Source organism: Plectropomus leopardus, chromosome 1 (assembly GCF_026936395.1).
Source record: "Plectropomus leopardus strain MGB_pleo_1.0 chromosome 1, ASM2693639v1, whole genome shotgun sequence".
Taxonomy (NCBI): domain Eukaryota; kingdom Metazoa; phylum Chordata; class Actinopteri; order Perciformes; family Serranidae; genus Plectropomus; species Plectropomus leopardus.
This window is the reverse complement of record NC_142176.1, coordinates 23,335,331-23,352,377: the sequence shown is the minus strand read 5'-3', so window position 1 is coordinate 23,352,377 and position 17,047 is coordinate 23,335,331. Positions and strand designations below refer to the sequence as shown.

At 37.8% G+C, this 17,047-nt stretch overlaps 1 protein-coding gene across 1 annotated transcript; it reads left to right on the top strand.

Moving 5' to 3' along the window:
• Positions 1–950: 950 nt before the first annotated feature.
• On the top strand, positions 951–16,451 carry rab27a (RAB27A, member RAS oncogene family). The gene is made up of 6 exons (XM_042494861.2): positions 951–1,193; positions 9,100–9,268; positions 12,130–12,215; positions 12,354–12,457; positions 12,874–12,997; positions 14,246–16,451. The coding sequence occupies exons 2-6, from the start codon at positions 9,116–9,118 to the stop codon at positions 14,439–14,441; spliced, it is 663 nt and encodes a 220-aa protein (XP_042350795.1). The 5' UTR covers positions 951–1,193; positions 9,100–9,115; the 3' UTR covers positions 14,442–16,451.
• Positions 16,452–17,047: the final 596 nt, after the last annotated feature.

Sequence of the window (17,047 nt, the reverse complement as noted above, 5' to 3'; positions counted from 1 at the left end):
AAGAGACACAACATGACAGAAAAGACACAAAAATACACCAGAGACACAAAATTACCCAAATAAAACACAAAACTAGCTTAGAGTGACACATCCAGTTCACTACAAAGGGAGACAAAACATAAATGGAGACGCAAAGCCATCACAGAGTGACAAAGAACAGCCAAAAAGGGGGGAAAATACCCCAAAGAGACACCTAAATGCATCAAATAGACCCAACGTACTACAAAAACGAAACAAAACATCCACAAGAAGAGATAAAATGACAACAAAGATCAGGGGCGTCATAATGGGGGGAAAAGTGGGACTGACTACCCAGGGCCCAAGTGGGGAGGGGGCCCTTATAGGGCCTGAAATAAAAATTATTTTTTTATTTTCATTTTTTTCTCTTTAAGTAGTGACTGCAATAAGTTAACTAAAATTGTCTTGAGTTAATGTCTTGAGTTAACATTCAGAATTCCTTTCTAGAAAAAATGTGGAGTCTCTCTCAGAGGCCCCTCTCACATTTTTCAGGAGTGTAAAACAAAGTTATAGTTGTTTATTGCTTTTAATGGGTCATCGGGTAATGCAGGTGTGGTTATAACAATTGTACAGGTTTGGCTTGGACCGTAGTGATGGGGCCCAATGAGATATGTTTTCATGGGGCCCAGAATTCCTGGCGACGCCCCTGACAAAGATACTCAAAAACACCACAAAGTGTGTTTTTTTTCTCCTATGTCTAGTTGAGGTGGTGGGGCCCTTTTCATTCTGTGCCCAAGGGACCCAAATCCGCCCATGCTGCTGATAATAACTAACTGTCAGGTACATGAAGTCGCATTAAAAGCGCTTTATTTCCCTCTGAAACCAGGTAGAGTAGAAGTACAAAGTAGCACGAAATAGAAATACTCGAGTATGTTTAGTCTCGTGCGCTGAGCTGTTCCGCCTTCAGGGTGTAACGTTAACGGCTCGTGCTTCCTCCAGTTAGCTAACAGAGTGATGAAACGGCTCCGTGAGGAGGAGCTGTTTCTCCCCAACCACGGAAAGTAAAGGAGGTGCTCAGTGTTAATGAAGCTGGTCTCATGTCAACTAATGGCCCAGAGGCGACGGAGAAAGTAACATTTATTCACCTTTCGGTAAAGTCTTCAGCGGCCACTTTTAACTCCTTTTTTTTTTTGTAACAGCGGGACACGGTGCGCAGCAGCAACGCCCCGGGGCTGGTGAGTTCACATCAGAGTGTTTTCAGGAAATGTCAGTCGAAGAAATCCGTCTGTAGCATCTGTCAGCAGTTAGCGAGGGGTTGAAAAGTTTTCTGTCAACTTAAATTGAGTCGGTTATCTGCGTTAGGAAGCGACAGGCTGTCTGCCTACTGACGAGCTTGTCAAATTCACCCTCACGTAACGAGGGAGCGCTGGCTTTGGAAACATTTTACACCTGCTTCTTTTCACAGTTGTTAGCTTATTCCACACTTGCTCAATAACCATATGTGTGTAAAACGGGGTTCTCCAAGCTTACTGTCAACATTTATCCCAGTGTTGAGATATGTTTTGGATCCATATGTTTGCTGACAGGAAGCTGGAGAGTTGGCATCCTATTTAGTCTATTTGGCAGGATGCACGTTAAGGAAAACAAAAGTGGTTATTTTTGCCTAACAGGCCGCCTGACCACCACTGACAGCCACATGAGGACCATCTGAGGGTCATTAAATTGTTTTTACTTGTTTCAGTTAATTGATTTGAGTGTTTGTTATGTGCCTCACACTGCCTGGTTCTGCTGCTGCAGATAAACCCTCACAAGGTATTTTAATGACCAGATAGTTACCCACTTTGGCAACCTGAAGTCTTTAAGATTCATGGTGGCCACATATAATCATTTGGTTTTATTCTTAGTTGTGCATCATTGTACTGCTGCACCCTTTCAGGTTTATGGTATGTGCATATCCGGATTTTCCCAAGGAGCTGGCCTCTGTGTTGGACAGCTGCCCAGGGTGGGTCTTCCACTTCTCCCTGACAAATGATTAAAGCTGCTTTTTGTTTGCTGGTATGCATGGGCGGTAGTATTTGGCCTGGCAAACACAACTAGGTTAACTCCCAGGGCAGGAGAAAATGGCAATAGATTTATAGATTAAGGTTTATTTAAACCTTATCTAAATAGTAATGCCACATTGAGATTAACAGAGTCCTGGCCTAAATATGCAGAAATAACAATAAGTTACAGATAGACAACAGAAGACAGACAACAAAAGTGCTAGAACTGAACAGAAATGCAGTTATTAAATCATGAAAAGAATTGCTAATATAATCATGTAAAAGATTTAATCAACCTAAATAGCAACTTCAACCCTCCCATTAGCTGTTGAAACCTCTGAAAATAAAGAAGACAGTCGTGTTGCTGTGATTCAGACAGTGTAACATAGTGTAGCCATATGTCCCCATTAAAAATACTCTCATAGGAGTGCAATAGATTTTTTTAGGACAACACAACAACCAGTATTTTCTTGCACTCATATCAGCTACAAAAATTGGTTTTAATTCATGACGTCAAAGTGCAAATGCAGGTTGATGATTTCAGACATTATGGTACTAAGGTAATTAAGAAGCTTGAATAAACAAGCAGCAGCTCAAATCAATACCATGGTCGTTCTCTTTTATTTCTACTAGAGATGCTCTCAGGGCCGGATTAACCCATTAGGATGCCTGAGTGCAAGAATGCACTGTGGGGACCTGTTGACCCTGTTTTTTCCACTTTACAAATTGTAATTGTAGAAGTTAGTAATTAGTTTGTGGTTAGTTAGGTGGCCACACTTTTTTAGTAATATTTTCCAGGTAACCGCATTATATAGCCTACTGAAATAATAAAGGCCTTAAAACTAAATTTTTACTTCAGGCGCCTCTTCAGGGTGGGGCCTCAACACTGGGTAATAGTGGGGATCTGTCATTACAATTTATTATGTCTTTAGTGATGCATACTTGCTGCAACAATTAATTGATGAGTTGTTAGCTATTTAATTAATTGCCAACTAATCTGATGAGCGATAAATAGATTAGAGAATTTTTTTTAGCAAAAAAACTGTCAAAATTCTCTGATTTCAGCCTCTTAAATGAGAATATCTTCAGGTTTCTTTATTCCTCTATGACAGTAAAATGAATTATGTTTTTGTTATGGCATTTGAGGATGTCATCTTACACTGGACTACCTTTTTTTTTTTACATTTTATAGACCTAGTTATGGATTGATTAATCAAGAAATGAATCCACAGATTAATCCGAAATGAAAATAATTGTTAGCTGTAGCCCTAGTGCAAACTGTAGTGCCAGACAAACTATCAATCAATTAGATTACCAAAAACGTATTGTCAGTTAGTGAGCTTAAAGCTTTTGCCTGTGGCAGATGACCACCTTCACTGGTTGGTAGTACAGCCTTGGATGCACTGATCCAGTGCACGGATTGATCATCAGCACTGATACTGACCTAACAAGTGGACCTGGTATCCGTCAGACGTGACTGATCCACATTAAAGATAGTTTTTCTTCCAATATCATTGTAAAATTCACTCTCTTCTATCAATTATATTAATTCAATCAACTCAGATGGTGTTAGATTGTGTTAGATAGTTACTCTGTATCAGCTAATAGACTGCGTTTAGATACCAGAATTGTATAAGGACAAAAAACTCAAAGTATTGCAAACCTAGGTTCTAATATATATTAAGTGATTTCCATTAAAAATAGATCACCAAAAATATTAGTTTAACAAATGGCTGTAAAAAATAAAGGATACTGATTTTTCTGTTTGAAGCTGATATAGATATAGTAATGTTTCTTAAAATGCAGAAATGAGCTTGTGTTTTTTGTACTTCCCGTTCCCTTGTCTTGAAGTCAGTGTGTTTTTGAATAGGTTATCGGTTAGATGCCTGAATTGGCATCGGCGTTGGAAAATTGGTGGTTTAAAACAAGATTAAGAGTTTTTCATGGGTCTTGTTCTTTAACATCAAATATATCAGTGAAAAATACCTCACTCATGAATTTTGAAGCATGGTGTGTCTTAAAAATGACGCTAACAAAGAAATGAGACTACATGAATGAAGTCATCACGTCGAACACAGCTTTACAGCTTGACACAGCGGTGATGTTAAAGTCATGCATTCGTATAGTCCGTTAATAGCCTTACGTTTGCTTTTTTCTTCTGGTGATTGCATTTAAGCTTCAAAAATCATACTATCTTGTTGAACAAAATGTTTGTTTTGCCACAGAGTTTGTTTTCTGCAGTAATCCAAAATCCAATGGAAAAATTTTGTCAAGGGAACCAGGGCGATGTGATCCTCCTGATCTGCCTGATGTCTTTTCATTTCAGAATGATGAACACATCTTCACAGCATCCTGCCAGAATGTATTTCAGGATAATCATTAGTATTGTGTATCTGTTGGTTTTTTACTATGCTAACCATCACCCTTTTGTTGTTGTTAATGGCACTAATAAATTTGGTTAAGATAAGCATCACACTTTGTGTAAGACTGCTGTTTATCTGCTGCATGTACGGCCCTTTCCACTTAAGGGAGTGATGTATTATGTGACGCCTTAATCTGGTGGTGCAACAGGGCCTCGTTTGTTTGCTGTTAAAAGGTTTTAGGAAACACAATCACACACAAAGTGTCACTCAATGACCCTGTCGAATGTTATTCCCTCTTAGTCCAAATTAGACTTTCGTGACTCCTAAGGCTTAAAAGGCAGATGCAGAAACGTGATATATTAAGATGGTACTTGCTGGATAACTCAACCAAAGGCAGTGATGGCATCTCACAGAGATCTTCTTCTTCTTCTACTTCTGCTTTCTTAATGTTAGCTCGTTGACGTTAAACCAGCGTCATTATGTTTAATTTGGAGAGGGATACATCCAGTAGAGGAGACCTGGTGGGGGACATTGTTATTTCAGAAAGGTTTTTGTAAGGTAGTAAAATAACTGTTTTCTTGCCTAACACAACAAAAGATCACACTGTGCCATCAGGGCTCGGTATAGCTTCCTATTCAGAGTTTTGATGGGACTTCCTATTCACAGTTTTGACAGGACTACCAAGAGTAATATGACAGCAAAATGGCCATGAAAGTTTTTGCCCAGCTTTGGGTTCTGGACATATTATGCATGAACACTTGCTTTCTTTTCGTGTGATATTTGCTTGTTAACATAGGATTATAGTATTTCTTGTTTGCGATTGGGGCTCAATAAGAAGTCATCTGATTAGCCTGATGAAAGTCTGCAGAAATTTGCTGACACAATCTGTGGCCTATCTCTAGCAGTGTGGGTTTGTGCTCGTCATGCTGTGACCTGTTTTCGTTGAAACAGAAATCATGCACAGACTCATGTTTTTGTGTTAGGGTATTTAATGTAATGATGTCAGTGAGCTGAGTAGAAAATTATGTCATAAGCAGGCAAAATGACTGTTTTCACAGCAAACGCTTTGACTCGTTAAAGCAGGAAAATTACAGCACTTACTAATAACATTAATGATGTCTCAGTTACATTAATTATCCCAGTTGCCAGTCTTGTGAGCCAATATGCACAATGCCAGGACCTTCAACATGAGTCGCCTAAATCTGCATTAGTTTTAGCTAAGTGTACCTCATAAATGACTCTGTATGCACCAGGAGGGCCTTTTGATGGGGAGATAAGAGGAAATAGTTGTTAGAAAGATGAAATGTTTCTGGTTTGAATGTGAATATAAAGGTGTGGATGCTGTGATCTGAGAAACATGATTTTCACAGACCAAAACGAAGCAAGCTAATTAGTGGTCACACTGTTTACAGTTTCTCTGTAGGCTTCAGTACTTACTCATAACTACATCTAATTTATTTTATTGATAAGATAACAGAGTGGAGTGGGAATCTGAACTGTGCATGATTGATGTTGCCTTGCCTTGTAGAGAGTGATTAAAATAGATTTGTAAAGCATATTTGATAACAGAAAAAAAGCTTTACAACAGAGTAAATCATTTTAATCAAAGGTAAAGAATAAAATAAAACCTAACAGGTCATTTTAAACCTACCTGAGTGAAAACGGGCCCATGAACGGAAATGTTCACTTCAAAGTTTAGGTGCTCTGTGGTGTTTATAGCCCCGTCTGTGCTTGTGGAAACCATTTCCATCACAGTGCATTCACCATGGAGCTTGATTTTGCACGAGACTTTAAGCTGCTTACGGCTCCAGATGAAAGGTTCAGCGGGGGTTACAGTGAAAGAATGTAAGATTTGTCTGAAGACTTTTCTACGAGCTGGTCATATGATACATCTGCACTTTCTTTTGAGTGTTTTGACCGGAATTGGTCAGCCGTGTCAAGTGAAAATTTTTCATCCAGTAGATTGCATAGTGTGCTTCTGGTTCTTATTGTGTAAGAAAATATGGACCTCTACACTTTAGTCCAGGGATACTCAACTTGCTGTGCCTGGGGGCCACTTTGACAAAATGTTAATAAACAAATATTAAAACTGTTTTTAAGTATATGTAACAAATAAATCACCTGTTGCAACTGTTTGGCGTTTGCTGTTCTCGTTCATCTTTGCCAAGAAGCAAATCTAGTCACAGCAGCAGGTGTACAGAGGGTGTTTCTAGGTTTTTGGGTGATTCTCCTTTGCCATATTTTATGAAACATGCTCTATTTTATTGTTTTTTTTGCACTCTGGCATCGTACCTACATTCAAAAAAAAAAAAAAATCCTAGCGTGAATCAGTTTCAGAATTTCACAATTTCAGCAATTTACTCACTGACGTATATCACTGCTCATGCAAGTTGTAAGTATGTACATGTTAAAAAAAAGTTTTGTTCTCATGAAAATACATTTCATCTCGTCATCTGATCCCGCATGCACCGCAGTTATTGTGAAAGTGGTACAGGGGTCAGATGTGCAGAGCACTCGTGTGCCATTGATGCAAGAATGTAAAGCAAACTGAAGCCTGACTAGCTATAAGCTAAGTGAAAAAGCCTCACTAAATATCACGGTCTCCAAAAAGAAAAGTCAGGGTACAGAGAGAGCAAGAAAATGAAAAGAACAGAAAGACAATAGCCAAATTTCTTTTGGACAAAAAAGTGTAAAGAAGCACCAGGTTTCTCAGTCAAATGTGGTAAAGCCTGGGAGCTATGCAGACTAGCATATAAAACCTGCTGCAGTGGGCCCAGTTTTAAAGCTAGAGTGCGATCATATGAAACTAGACGACTTAGGGCATTGATTGGTACCAAGTGCCATGTCATGCTATCTTATCAGAAGAGGCTAAAAAAAACACCACTCTTTCGAAATAGTGTGAGAATTTTCCATGACAGAAGAGCTCCCAATTTAATCAAAATTCCCAGATGTCAAAAGTTTTTGATGCCAAATCACGACATGTTTTTTTCTATAGGGTTTCTCGAGGTCTTGGTTTCTTCATGTGATATCTTTAAGGGATTCTTGCCCATTTTTAACAGTTCTTGAGTGTATGAGTAGCCTGAGATCTCATGGTTAGCTCCTTATCAGTGCACAGTATACACTATAAAAGAGGAAATGTAGGAAGATTGTGAGCTGTCCCTGTGCTGTGTGTCTCGATGTACTGTAAACGTTGTATAAATATAAGGACATAATATTTTGGTGTAACTCCGCATCATAAAACAGGCAAAGACTGATGTGTTTTAGCATTTGTTTTTATGGCTTTTCTTAGAAAACAGAGTAGCAACAGAATTAATGGAAAGACAATAGTTAGTACTTCTATTAAATGCAATGGTCATCCTGTTAAATTAACCAGTTGGACTGGAAAGACGACAGAGGACAGCAGACTTAATGCCTAACACAGAAGTGTGAGGGTTGACACAGGTCAACTTGTGTGGGGCTGCCAAAACCACATACGCAGGGAACCAGTTTCTCCAATGAACATCACCTTCACTATGCAGAGGAACTCAAAATGACGCTGCTTACTCAAAATAGTATAAGATGTTTTGCCTAAATGGGGTGTAGCTGCGTGAGCGACTGATCTTAACCCCCTGTACTATAGCCCACCCACACAGCTGTTTCCACTTGTGCTGCCCGATTAGATCTCCTCTCAGGACAGTGTGGGTAAATACTGTGCAAACTGGACTTGAGTGACATCGCCGTCCCTCTCCTGTTAGTTTTGTTACACCTGTTAGGGCAGGACAGCTCACCCTGCCATCACTCTCACTGGTTAGTTTAGTTTTGTGACATCACATTACATTAAATAGTGCTCTAAAAGTCCCTAAAATGTAATTAATGGTTCTCTAGGAAATGTTTCTGTACCACAATGATAATTATTTACACTTGCCCAGACAATCTTAAAGGGTGAGTCTGGTGTTTTTCTTATTGTGAGTAAATCCCACGAGACTACCAAAAAAACAATAATTTGTTAGTCTTTCAATATTCTCCTACTTCCCTACCCTGTCTGAAACCTTCAGAGTTGGTAGCAAATTTATACTCATGATTAGAAAAGTTTCAGTAATTTCCTAAATACAGCTTGGCATTTTAGTTTTTAGCAAATGTTACTCAAACAAGAGTAAACAGTGCATTTGTGGGGACCACTTTTAGTTGGATGAAAACACATGTGGCATGCCTCTGAGTGTGTAAATCAGCAAGAGAGTGTTTGGATTAATGAGCTAAAATAAATTGGAGTGTGCATGTTCTTCATGATGAAGAAGCATGTACCTCCGTGTGACAGTGAGGCTAATTATGTGTTTTTAATTTAATTTATAGACAACAGTGGAGCTCTGTGATACAGAGGAACAAGCTATGTCAGCCTGCGGCTACGAAGCTACTTGTTTGCAAGACAAATTAATTGTTGTAGTTTTTAATGAGATTTGTTGAACTGAGATTTGTTGAAGTATGTAATGTTGCCAGGCTTATCTTTTTAAATGTGAAGATCTTTCTGTATTTCAAGACTTCCCTGATGTTTTTGGATGACATGTAGACTGCCTTTATTGTGTTGGTTTGTGTCACCATATTTATTATCCTCCTGTCATTTCTTCACAATTTCACTGTCATCACTGTGTAATTTAGGGGAAAAAAACCCAAACTTCGTCTCATTTTGAAATTTATTCATTTTCCAGAAAGAAAAAAATGTGATTGTTGGCTGATTGAGTTGTTTTGTTTGTGTGTTTCAGAAATTAAGTGCTCACTATGTCTGATGGGGACTACGATTACCTCATCAAATTCCTAGCCCTTGGAGACTCTGGCGTGGGAAAAACAAGCTTCCTCTACCAATACACAGACTGCAAGTTTAACTCCAAGTTCATCACTACAGTTGGAATAGACTTCAGAGAAAAAAGAGTGGTAAGTTCAATTAATTTTGTATAAAAGCCAGCACTGGATTGTTTGGTTTTCTTTCATTCAGTAAAAGTGTACATGGAATTTACGCTCTGCCCCTTTGACTTAACATTTCCTTGTCTACGTGTGTGCTACATGCATTTCTGGCTACCTAATTAGGGGCTTAAATGCATTCCCACACCATTAAGTAACTCTCTTTTAACTAAAGACTGCTTATGAATGTTGCAACAAGAATTTGAGTAATGACTAATGTTGGTGAACGGCAGGCAGCACCCTCCTCAAGAATAAACACTTCATACCATTGGCAAACAGCTGAGCAGTGTTCATATTTACTCAGTATTTACTCTTTAAAGCTACTGATCTAAAGCTCCAAGAAAATGGCCTGATAACAGTTTCGATCACAGTTTAACTGGAGGTTCAGTCAGTCCATGACAATTTATGTTAGTGATTGAATATCTTCATCGACCAAATGTATCTTAAGTATTTCCATCATCTCACAAATACTCTGTAAGGCAACATTCAAAATATATGTTTTACAGCTTAGATTTAAAAAGTTGCACTGACAGAACAGCTCTTGTAAATATTCTAAATATCTGTCATGGTTAAAGCACAATAAGGGATTATAGTGCGTCCTCAAAAAACCCCAGAGCCGTGCTTCCTGTCTTCGATTGTTAAAATCCATTAAGTGTAAAAATTAGTCATCAGACATTCTGGGTTTTCCTTGTCCATGAAATGACCATGAAGTTATATTACACGTATAATGAGATGGATACACCCGTAATACTGTGGCTGTATGTCCAGTTGTCACAGTCATACAGCTGCAAGCAAGATTATGCACCAAGACTTAACGCTTCTTGTCTTAACACCACTTTCAATCTCAAATAGTTGCTTCCTGTGCTGGTGAGTGTTTACTGCAACCACCAGAAGTGATGCACTGTTATATAGATCAGAGAAAAGATGTGGATGATATTTGGATGAATAAAATTTGCAGTTACATATGTGGACTTCTAAGTTACTTTATAGACTGTTGAATGAAACTCCAATAACAAAGATGTGTCTCAATGCCTGCGAGCAGCTGGCACTCATTTTACAATGAACCACCAGATTATGCTGCTAATCTTTTATAATAAATTCAAATCAGTGGAAACTCTTTCATGTATGGATTAAAATGGTTTTAAAAGTAAGTCTAAGCAAAGTTGTTTGCCAGAAAGGGGCTTGTCAGCTATGCTGTGAATGAAGCTCAACATTCAATACCAAGCTGCTTTGTTAAATCTTTTAAACCACAGGACTGCAAGATTATTAACAGTCAATATAGGTATCGATTTGGATGTCAGCTTTGTCAGTTATTGGCATACAGTTACACAATACGCCACGAAAAATGTACTGATGTAATTTCTATGGCTTTGTATGTGATTACAGCATATGGCTCAAACTTAAAGGTCCCATATTGTAAAGTCAGATTTCCATTTTTTATCATGAAGCCAATAAAGATGCTAGAAATACAATAAAAGTATCAAAACGCTCCATCCACAAAGAAACGCACGCAGTCTGTATTCAGAAACTGCGCCTTTTAATGATCCGTCAGGACTCCAAGAAGTTGTGATGTCACAACTTTACTATATAGACTGTTTCAATTTGACAACAGAGATATAGCTGTCAGCCTCTTTGTATTTCTTCTGGACTCTCTTGCAGTGTATGTGAATGACTCCAGCTGATAGGAAGTACACGTGGACACAAACTGTTGCCCAGTTATGCACTTCCAGTGAAACAGTCTATAAAAATAGAAAGTGCGACTACAGTGCTGTTACAGTCATACCTCCCGCTAATGACGGCGCAGAGATGCCAAAAGCACATACGGGAATGATCCGGAAACACACACTAATCAGAGCAGACTGTGCTTTTTCAAGAGGAGGGGCTTGAAGAGACAGGCGCTGAAACAGAGCATTTCAGTCAGAAGGTAAATACAGGCATATTCAGGCAGACAGTGTAAGGAAAAAAATGTTTTATTTTAATATTAAAGCATGTATGCATGTTCTCGTAGAAATTAGAAATACAAGAATGAACCTGAAAACCAGCATAACGCAGCACAAGCATCAGTAGCACCACTGCCACAACTTTTCAACAGTTTCTACTGCTCTGTATGCTAATATTCATCAATTAACATGTCCTAACAATAACATTGATCTCTGAGAAGTAAAAGCTGACACACTGACAGCCTCAAAAGAGTTCCAGATCCAAATATAAACATTTTCTAGTGGAAACCCAACACACAAGTATAAACCTGAAAATTAGCATAATATGGGACTTTTAAATTTATAAAACACGCATTGACATTGGCCATACATCTAAAATGTGTTTCTGTTTAATTAGCCAAACTTGCCTGCCCTTTTTTTTACTTTTATTTATTGATGTATTTTTTTATTGTTATGTTGCACAAAGTTCTGTTTCCTGCCGCTTCACCTCCTAAAGTGAGCTGAATACAGTCACCATCAGCACCAGCTAATCCAGGTAGACAGAGCTGCTCAGGGGTTTGTGGACTGGCCTTTGGTTGCTCTCCTCACTGCTGGTTTGCAACAGCTCAAAAACATTTGTCAAACTTTACAGAATTTATTAAATGAATTTATTCATGTGTAGCGGGATGAATGTTACCAAGTATGCCTCATCCTTCCTGTTTTATTTTCTTGTTGAAGCAGATGTGCCACTATGCTAAGGGATACTCTTTCATCACCCACAAACTATGTTCCCATAACACAACCAGTCCGGATTTAGATAAAATGTTTTAAAGCTTTGTTTTAAACCTGTTTATATCAAATTTGAAAGCAGTTATATTTGTGCAGAAACACCTCACCTGTCTCTGTTTCACTAAGGTGTACAAATCAACAAGTCCAGATGGATCCACAGGTAAAGGACAGAAGATCCACATGCAGCTGTGGGACACTGCAGGACAGGAGAGGTACATGAAGTACTTCAACTAGCATGTTTTCACTTACATCAAGCCTGCCCTTGTCCTCAGTTGTTTTTTTTTAATATCTCTTTTTCACTTTTTATTATATTTCTAATAAAGTGTTTCTTGTTGTTTGAATGGTGTCAGGTTTCGGAGTTTGACGACTGCGTTCTTTAGAGATGCCATGGGTTTCCTCCTCCTTTTTGACCTCACAAATGAACAAAGTTTCCTCAACGTCAGAAACTGGATGAGTATGTCCTCTGATACTCCAAATGTAGACTTTTAGTCATTAAACTGACAATCCTATCAAGTTCTAATGGCAAAGACACAGAGGAGGTACACAGGAGATTTGACGATAATACATTTCTGTATGACTACCAAAGTACTTCCAGTGAATGATGACCAAAGATTTTATGTGTATGTGTGGAATAGACACCAGCATGTTACAGGAAAATAACAGTGTGTGATTAAACATGAGATCCTCCACTTATGAATGATTCTGTCTGCACATTATATTCTGAGCTGAACTGTTGCTGCCACTGCGCTCAACGTTCCTGTTTCATGTGAATATAAAACATTAATGATAGCTTGATGTGGTTCTCAAAAGCAAACATATTGCATCAAAACAAGACTTAATTCATGATAATTTTCTGGATGACACTTGCAGGTCAGTTACAGATTCACGCATACTGCGAAAGTCCGGACGTCGTTTTGTGTGGCAACAAATGTGACCTGTCAGACCAGAGAGCGGTCAGTGAAGAAGAGGCCCGTGAGCTGGCAGAGAAATATGGGTATGTCTCAGTCTTGATCCATCTGCACACGAACCTCTCCCTGAGTTGTTTGTCAAGAAGGTAGTGCCGGAATTGTTTGCCAAAGTCTGTGCAGGTGAATGTCAGACTAAATTGGTCCTCCTGGAAAAGCAAATATTTGTGCACATGTGTAAAATATCCTGTTCTGACCCCGGTGGACACACCTTTACTAAAAACACACATATTGTAGTGGAAATCCACTGTATGAGATGTTTTTTAATGCCTTCAAGAAAGGAATAAAGCTCTGTATTAAATATCACATATTAACCTCAAGCTGATGCTGCTGGACAGCGTTTATTGTCACCTTTGATTATCTTGAACATGATTTCTCAGGAGCACCTTGAGGGAATTTTTTTAAGTTTGGCATAAACGTCCACTTGGACTCAAGCATGAACTGATTACATTTTGGTGGTTAAAGATCTGTTTTTTTTGCCAAAACTCAGGAGGTCATGCACTAATTATGACAACATTTCACACAAATGTCCTTATAGGTTAACATTATGAAGTGAGAACACTTTATATCCAAAAGTTTAAAGCTCAACGTCACTGTGACATCATAATGTTCTGCAAAAACCCTTTTCAGGCCATTATTCAACGCTAGAACAGAAAGGGAGATGGTGGTGACCATTTTATGTTTGGTCATACATGTTTTCTCCACATATATTTACAATCTATCTGTAATTTTGTTATTGTGATTGTAGACTCTGGCACTGTTGGTCTTCTCTCTACATGTGTTATCTATTGTACATCTTTTCAATCCTGGGAGAAGTATGACTCCTGTGTTTATCTTCTTGAGGTTTCTTTCATTTTGCCCATTAATGGGAGTATGCTTGGGCGATATCTTTTTTTTTTCTTACTTTCATACCCTCCTGATAGACTTCAGTGGGGTATATGGTATATGACACTATTTGTGTTTCAGGAAATACCTGAGCCTTCAGGGAAAAAAAGAGAGCATTTATTTTATGACGTTTCTTTAAAAGTATAGGTAGAAGGAATTATGTGTTTGAAAGCAACACAGAAGGCTGGGGGGTTAGAAAGTACTGAGATGTGGATTAAAGTGTTGCATTTTGGTCTTTTTATGGGACTGAGAATGAAAACATTGAATAACTCCAGCCTTACTCCCTTTAACATCCCTTTTCTCTCTATACCCAAAGGTTTGTGTCTCATTGTAACTAACAGCAGTAGTCTGTGATCCCTTTTTTAATATAACTCTTATTTCCCTCCATGTAGAATTCCATACTTTGAGACGAGTGCTGCAAACGGGCAGAACGTCAACCAGGCTGTGGACGTCCTGCTGGATCTCATCATGAAGAGGATGGAACGATGTGTTGATAAGTCCTGGATCCCTGATGGGACCGTCCGAGTTAATGGACCCACCAACCCAGACTTCTCAGACGGCTCTGATAGGAACAAGTGTGCGTGTTAGAATGAATGATGGTGGTTACATATCTGTGTCCATAAATATACAAAGACATCCAAGTTAAACAGCAGGAGTATATACTGTAAATACATATACGTATACGTATAATTTTTGTCCATTTCCCCACAAAGAAGTGCAACATTACTACAATACATTTTACTGTATTATTTGTTAGTACAGAGAAAAGTGCCTTTTGATTGTGGGCATTTCATTTGAATTCATGTAATCGGTCTTTTGATAACTGAGTCATATTGGAGTGTGGGATATTTATTTCTTATGACACCTGGCTGAAATCAGATAAGCTGATCATATTTTCAGGTTTAAACTTTGTGCAGGAAAGTGAGCTGCCATGTCAGATGTGCCATACATTTACTGTTAATACTTTTCACTTGCTGTAAAATTAGCACAGATTCACGCTGCATTAACTCAAGAATGAAGTCATGTCTGTTTCCTTTTGTACAGTCAGATAAACGCTGACTGTGATACCTGAAGATGCAGTTTATTGGCCGAGAGAAATTTGCCATGATTGCACTTTTAGATGTATACTACTGATGCTCTACTGAATGTCCTGCTGAGTACTGCAGTCTCACCGGTGCCACAGAAAACATTTTGCTCTCAGTGACTGTCTAATGTTTGATGGACACTCGGTATTTTTTCTTTTGCCGTATTCATACTTGCGCTTGTTTGTCATCAAAACATGAATTTTGTTTAAGACCAAGTCATCAACATTATTATGTACAGCGACAGGTTTAGCCAATAATTACAAAAATTAATGCTCAATAGTTAAATAAGCGGAATAAATATGTCAAAGTAAAAACAGAGCAGTAACTCGAGAGCAGCTGTTTTATAAAAGACCCATGCAAAAATAAATACATAATAATAGTCTTTCAAATTCTCTTGATATATTTTTAAGAAGAAGTGTTATGTGGACATGTTAGTAACTCCAGCTACAGTATGACCGATCGCCAGTCCCCTGAATTGCTCAGTTTATATCATTATTCACTTGTAACAAGGCCTAGAGTTTTAAATTATAAATGTTTAAAGTATTCAGGATTTTGCTCAGGCAACATCCTAGATACTCAGGATGAAATGTTTATGAACATTAGTTATTCCAGGGGTTCCCAAAGTGTTTTATATCACCTGAAACAACGACCATCTGTGTTGACATCATAGAAAATGAATTCAGTTGTATCAAAATTAAACATCCAACTTCAGGGAAAATGAGCAGTGGTTCTATTTCACACAGCAAAGCAGTGTTTTCAGTGAATGTGGCGATTGCTTTGGCTGTCATCTACTTAAGTAATTTAGCGTGAGACCAGATGCATCAGGATCTGAGTGGCTTATCGTCTCTGCTTAACAAATTTTTGATAGAAATCCTGTTTTGAAGTTCTAGATGTATTTAAAAAAAATAGCTTTTAGGTGCTAGATGATCGCTCTGTTGCTGAAATCTCTAACTTTCATTACATTATTGGATGGAGAGTGTTTTGTGTCAGGTTTTAATTTGACCACATCAACAAGTAGGCTGTTCAATTTCTTAATATTTTAAGACTGCTAAGCCCAGACTTTTTTTTATTGGTAAGCTTTATACATTATGGCAAGAGGTAAAGATAAACTTTGTGGTGTGCATTTAAATCCTAATGCTCACCTTTTAGTTTATGATACCACTGATACTCTATAAGATGAGGTTTATTAACACCAAGTAAAATACTGAAACGGTATTGTGAGAACCTTTTACCCAAATGTATTTACTACTTTTTACACACAAAACCACATTGTTTGTATAACTCTGTCATTCTTTCCTCTATAAAAGGGTGAATGTGATGTTTTAGTTAAAATACGTGAGAATATTTTTCCATTGACTTGTACAATCCACAGATTTGAAAATCTACCACTAAATTTTGATTTGAATATATTAGTGAGACTATGCAGAAATATTTCCAATTTTCAACTGTGCCATAAAGTTTCATATGCAAAATATGTAAATTATGTCCAAAAATAAACATTTTTATTTATGTATTCCTTGAAGCAGTATCTTGTTTTTAAATTATCAACCTTGAAAAGTTAACTGATCACTGTGTACATGTGAGATCAAGTCCAGTTTAAAGGTACTTTTATTCTGTTATGTGTGCCGGTAATGACAAAAAAACATGATCTCACGATGATTATTAGAATATTTGACACCCTCAAGATTGTTTTTCATCATTTTCTGATATCACAGCCTTGATTTTAGATGCAATGTTTTCTTTTTCTCTTTACTGGTTTATGCACAATTCCCCATACTGGAAAATGTTTTATTTACAATCACTTTAAAATTTAAAGCAGTGAAACACATTTCTTCAGGTTATCCTGGATTTGTTTACAGCTGGCTGGAAAACTATTGCTGCTTATTTAATGATTGGATGCAATCTACTCACTCGTGCTTGTATACCATAATATCCTGCAGTTACAACAGAGTTGACAAAACTTTTTTGAATCCATTCTGGGTTTAGGTTTGTGCTAATCACACCATCAGTTATCAAAAAATTGCAGTTTTTCAGAAAGGTAAAAAGTAATGTGAGTTTTCTTTAGAATAATTTCCTTTTGTAAGTGTCAGAAATGAAAACAGATACAAA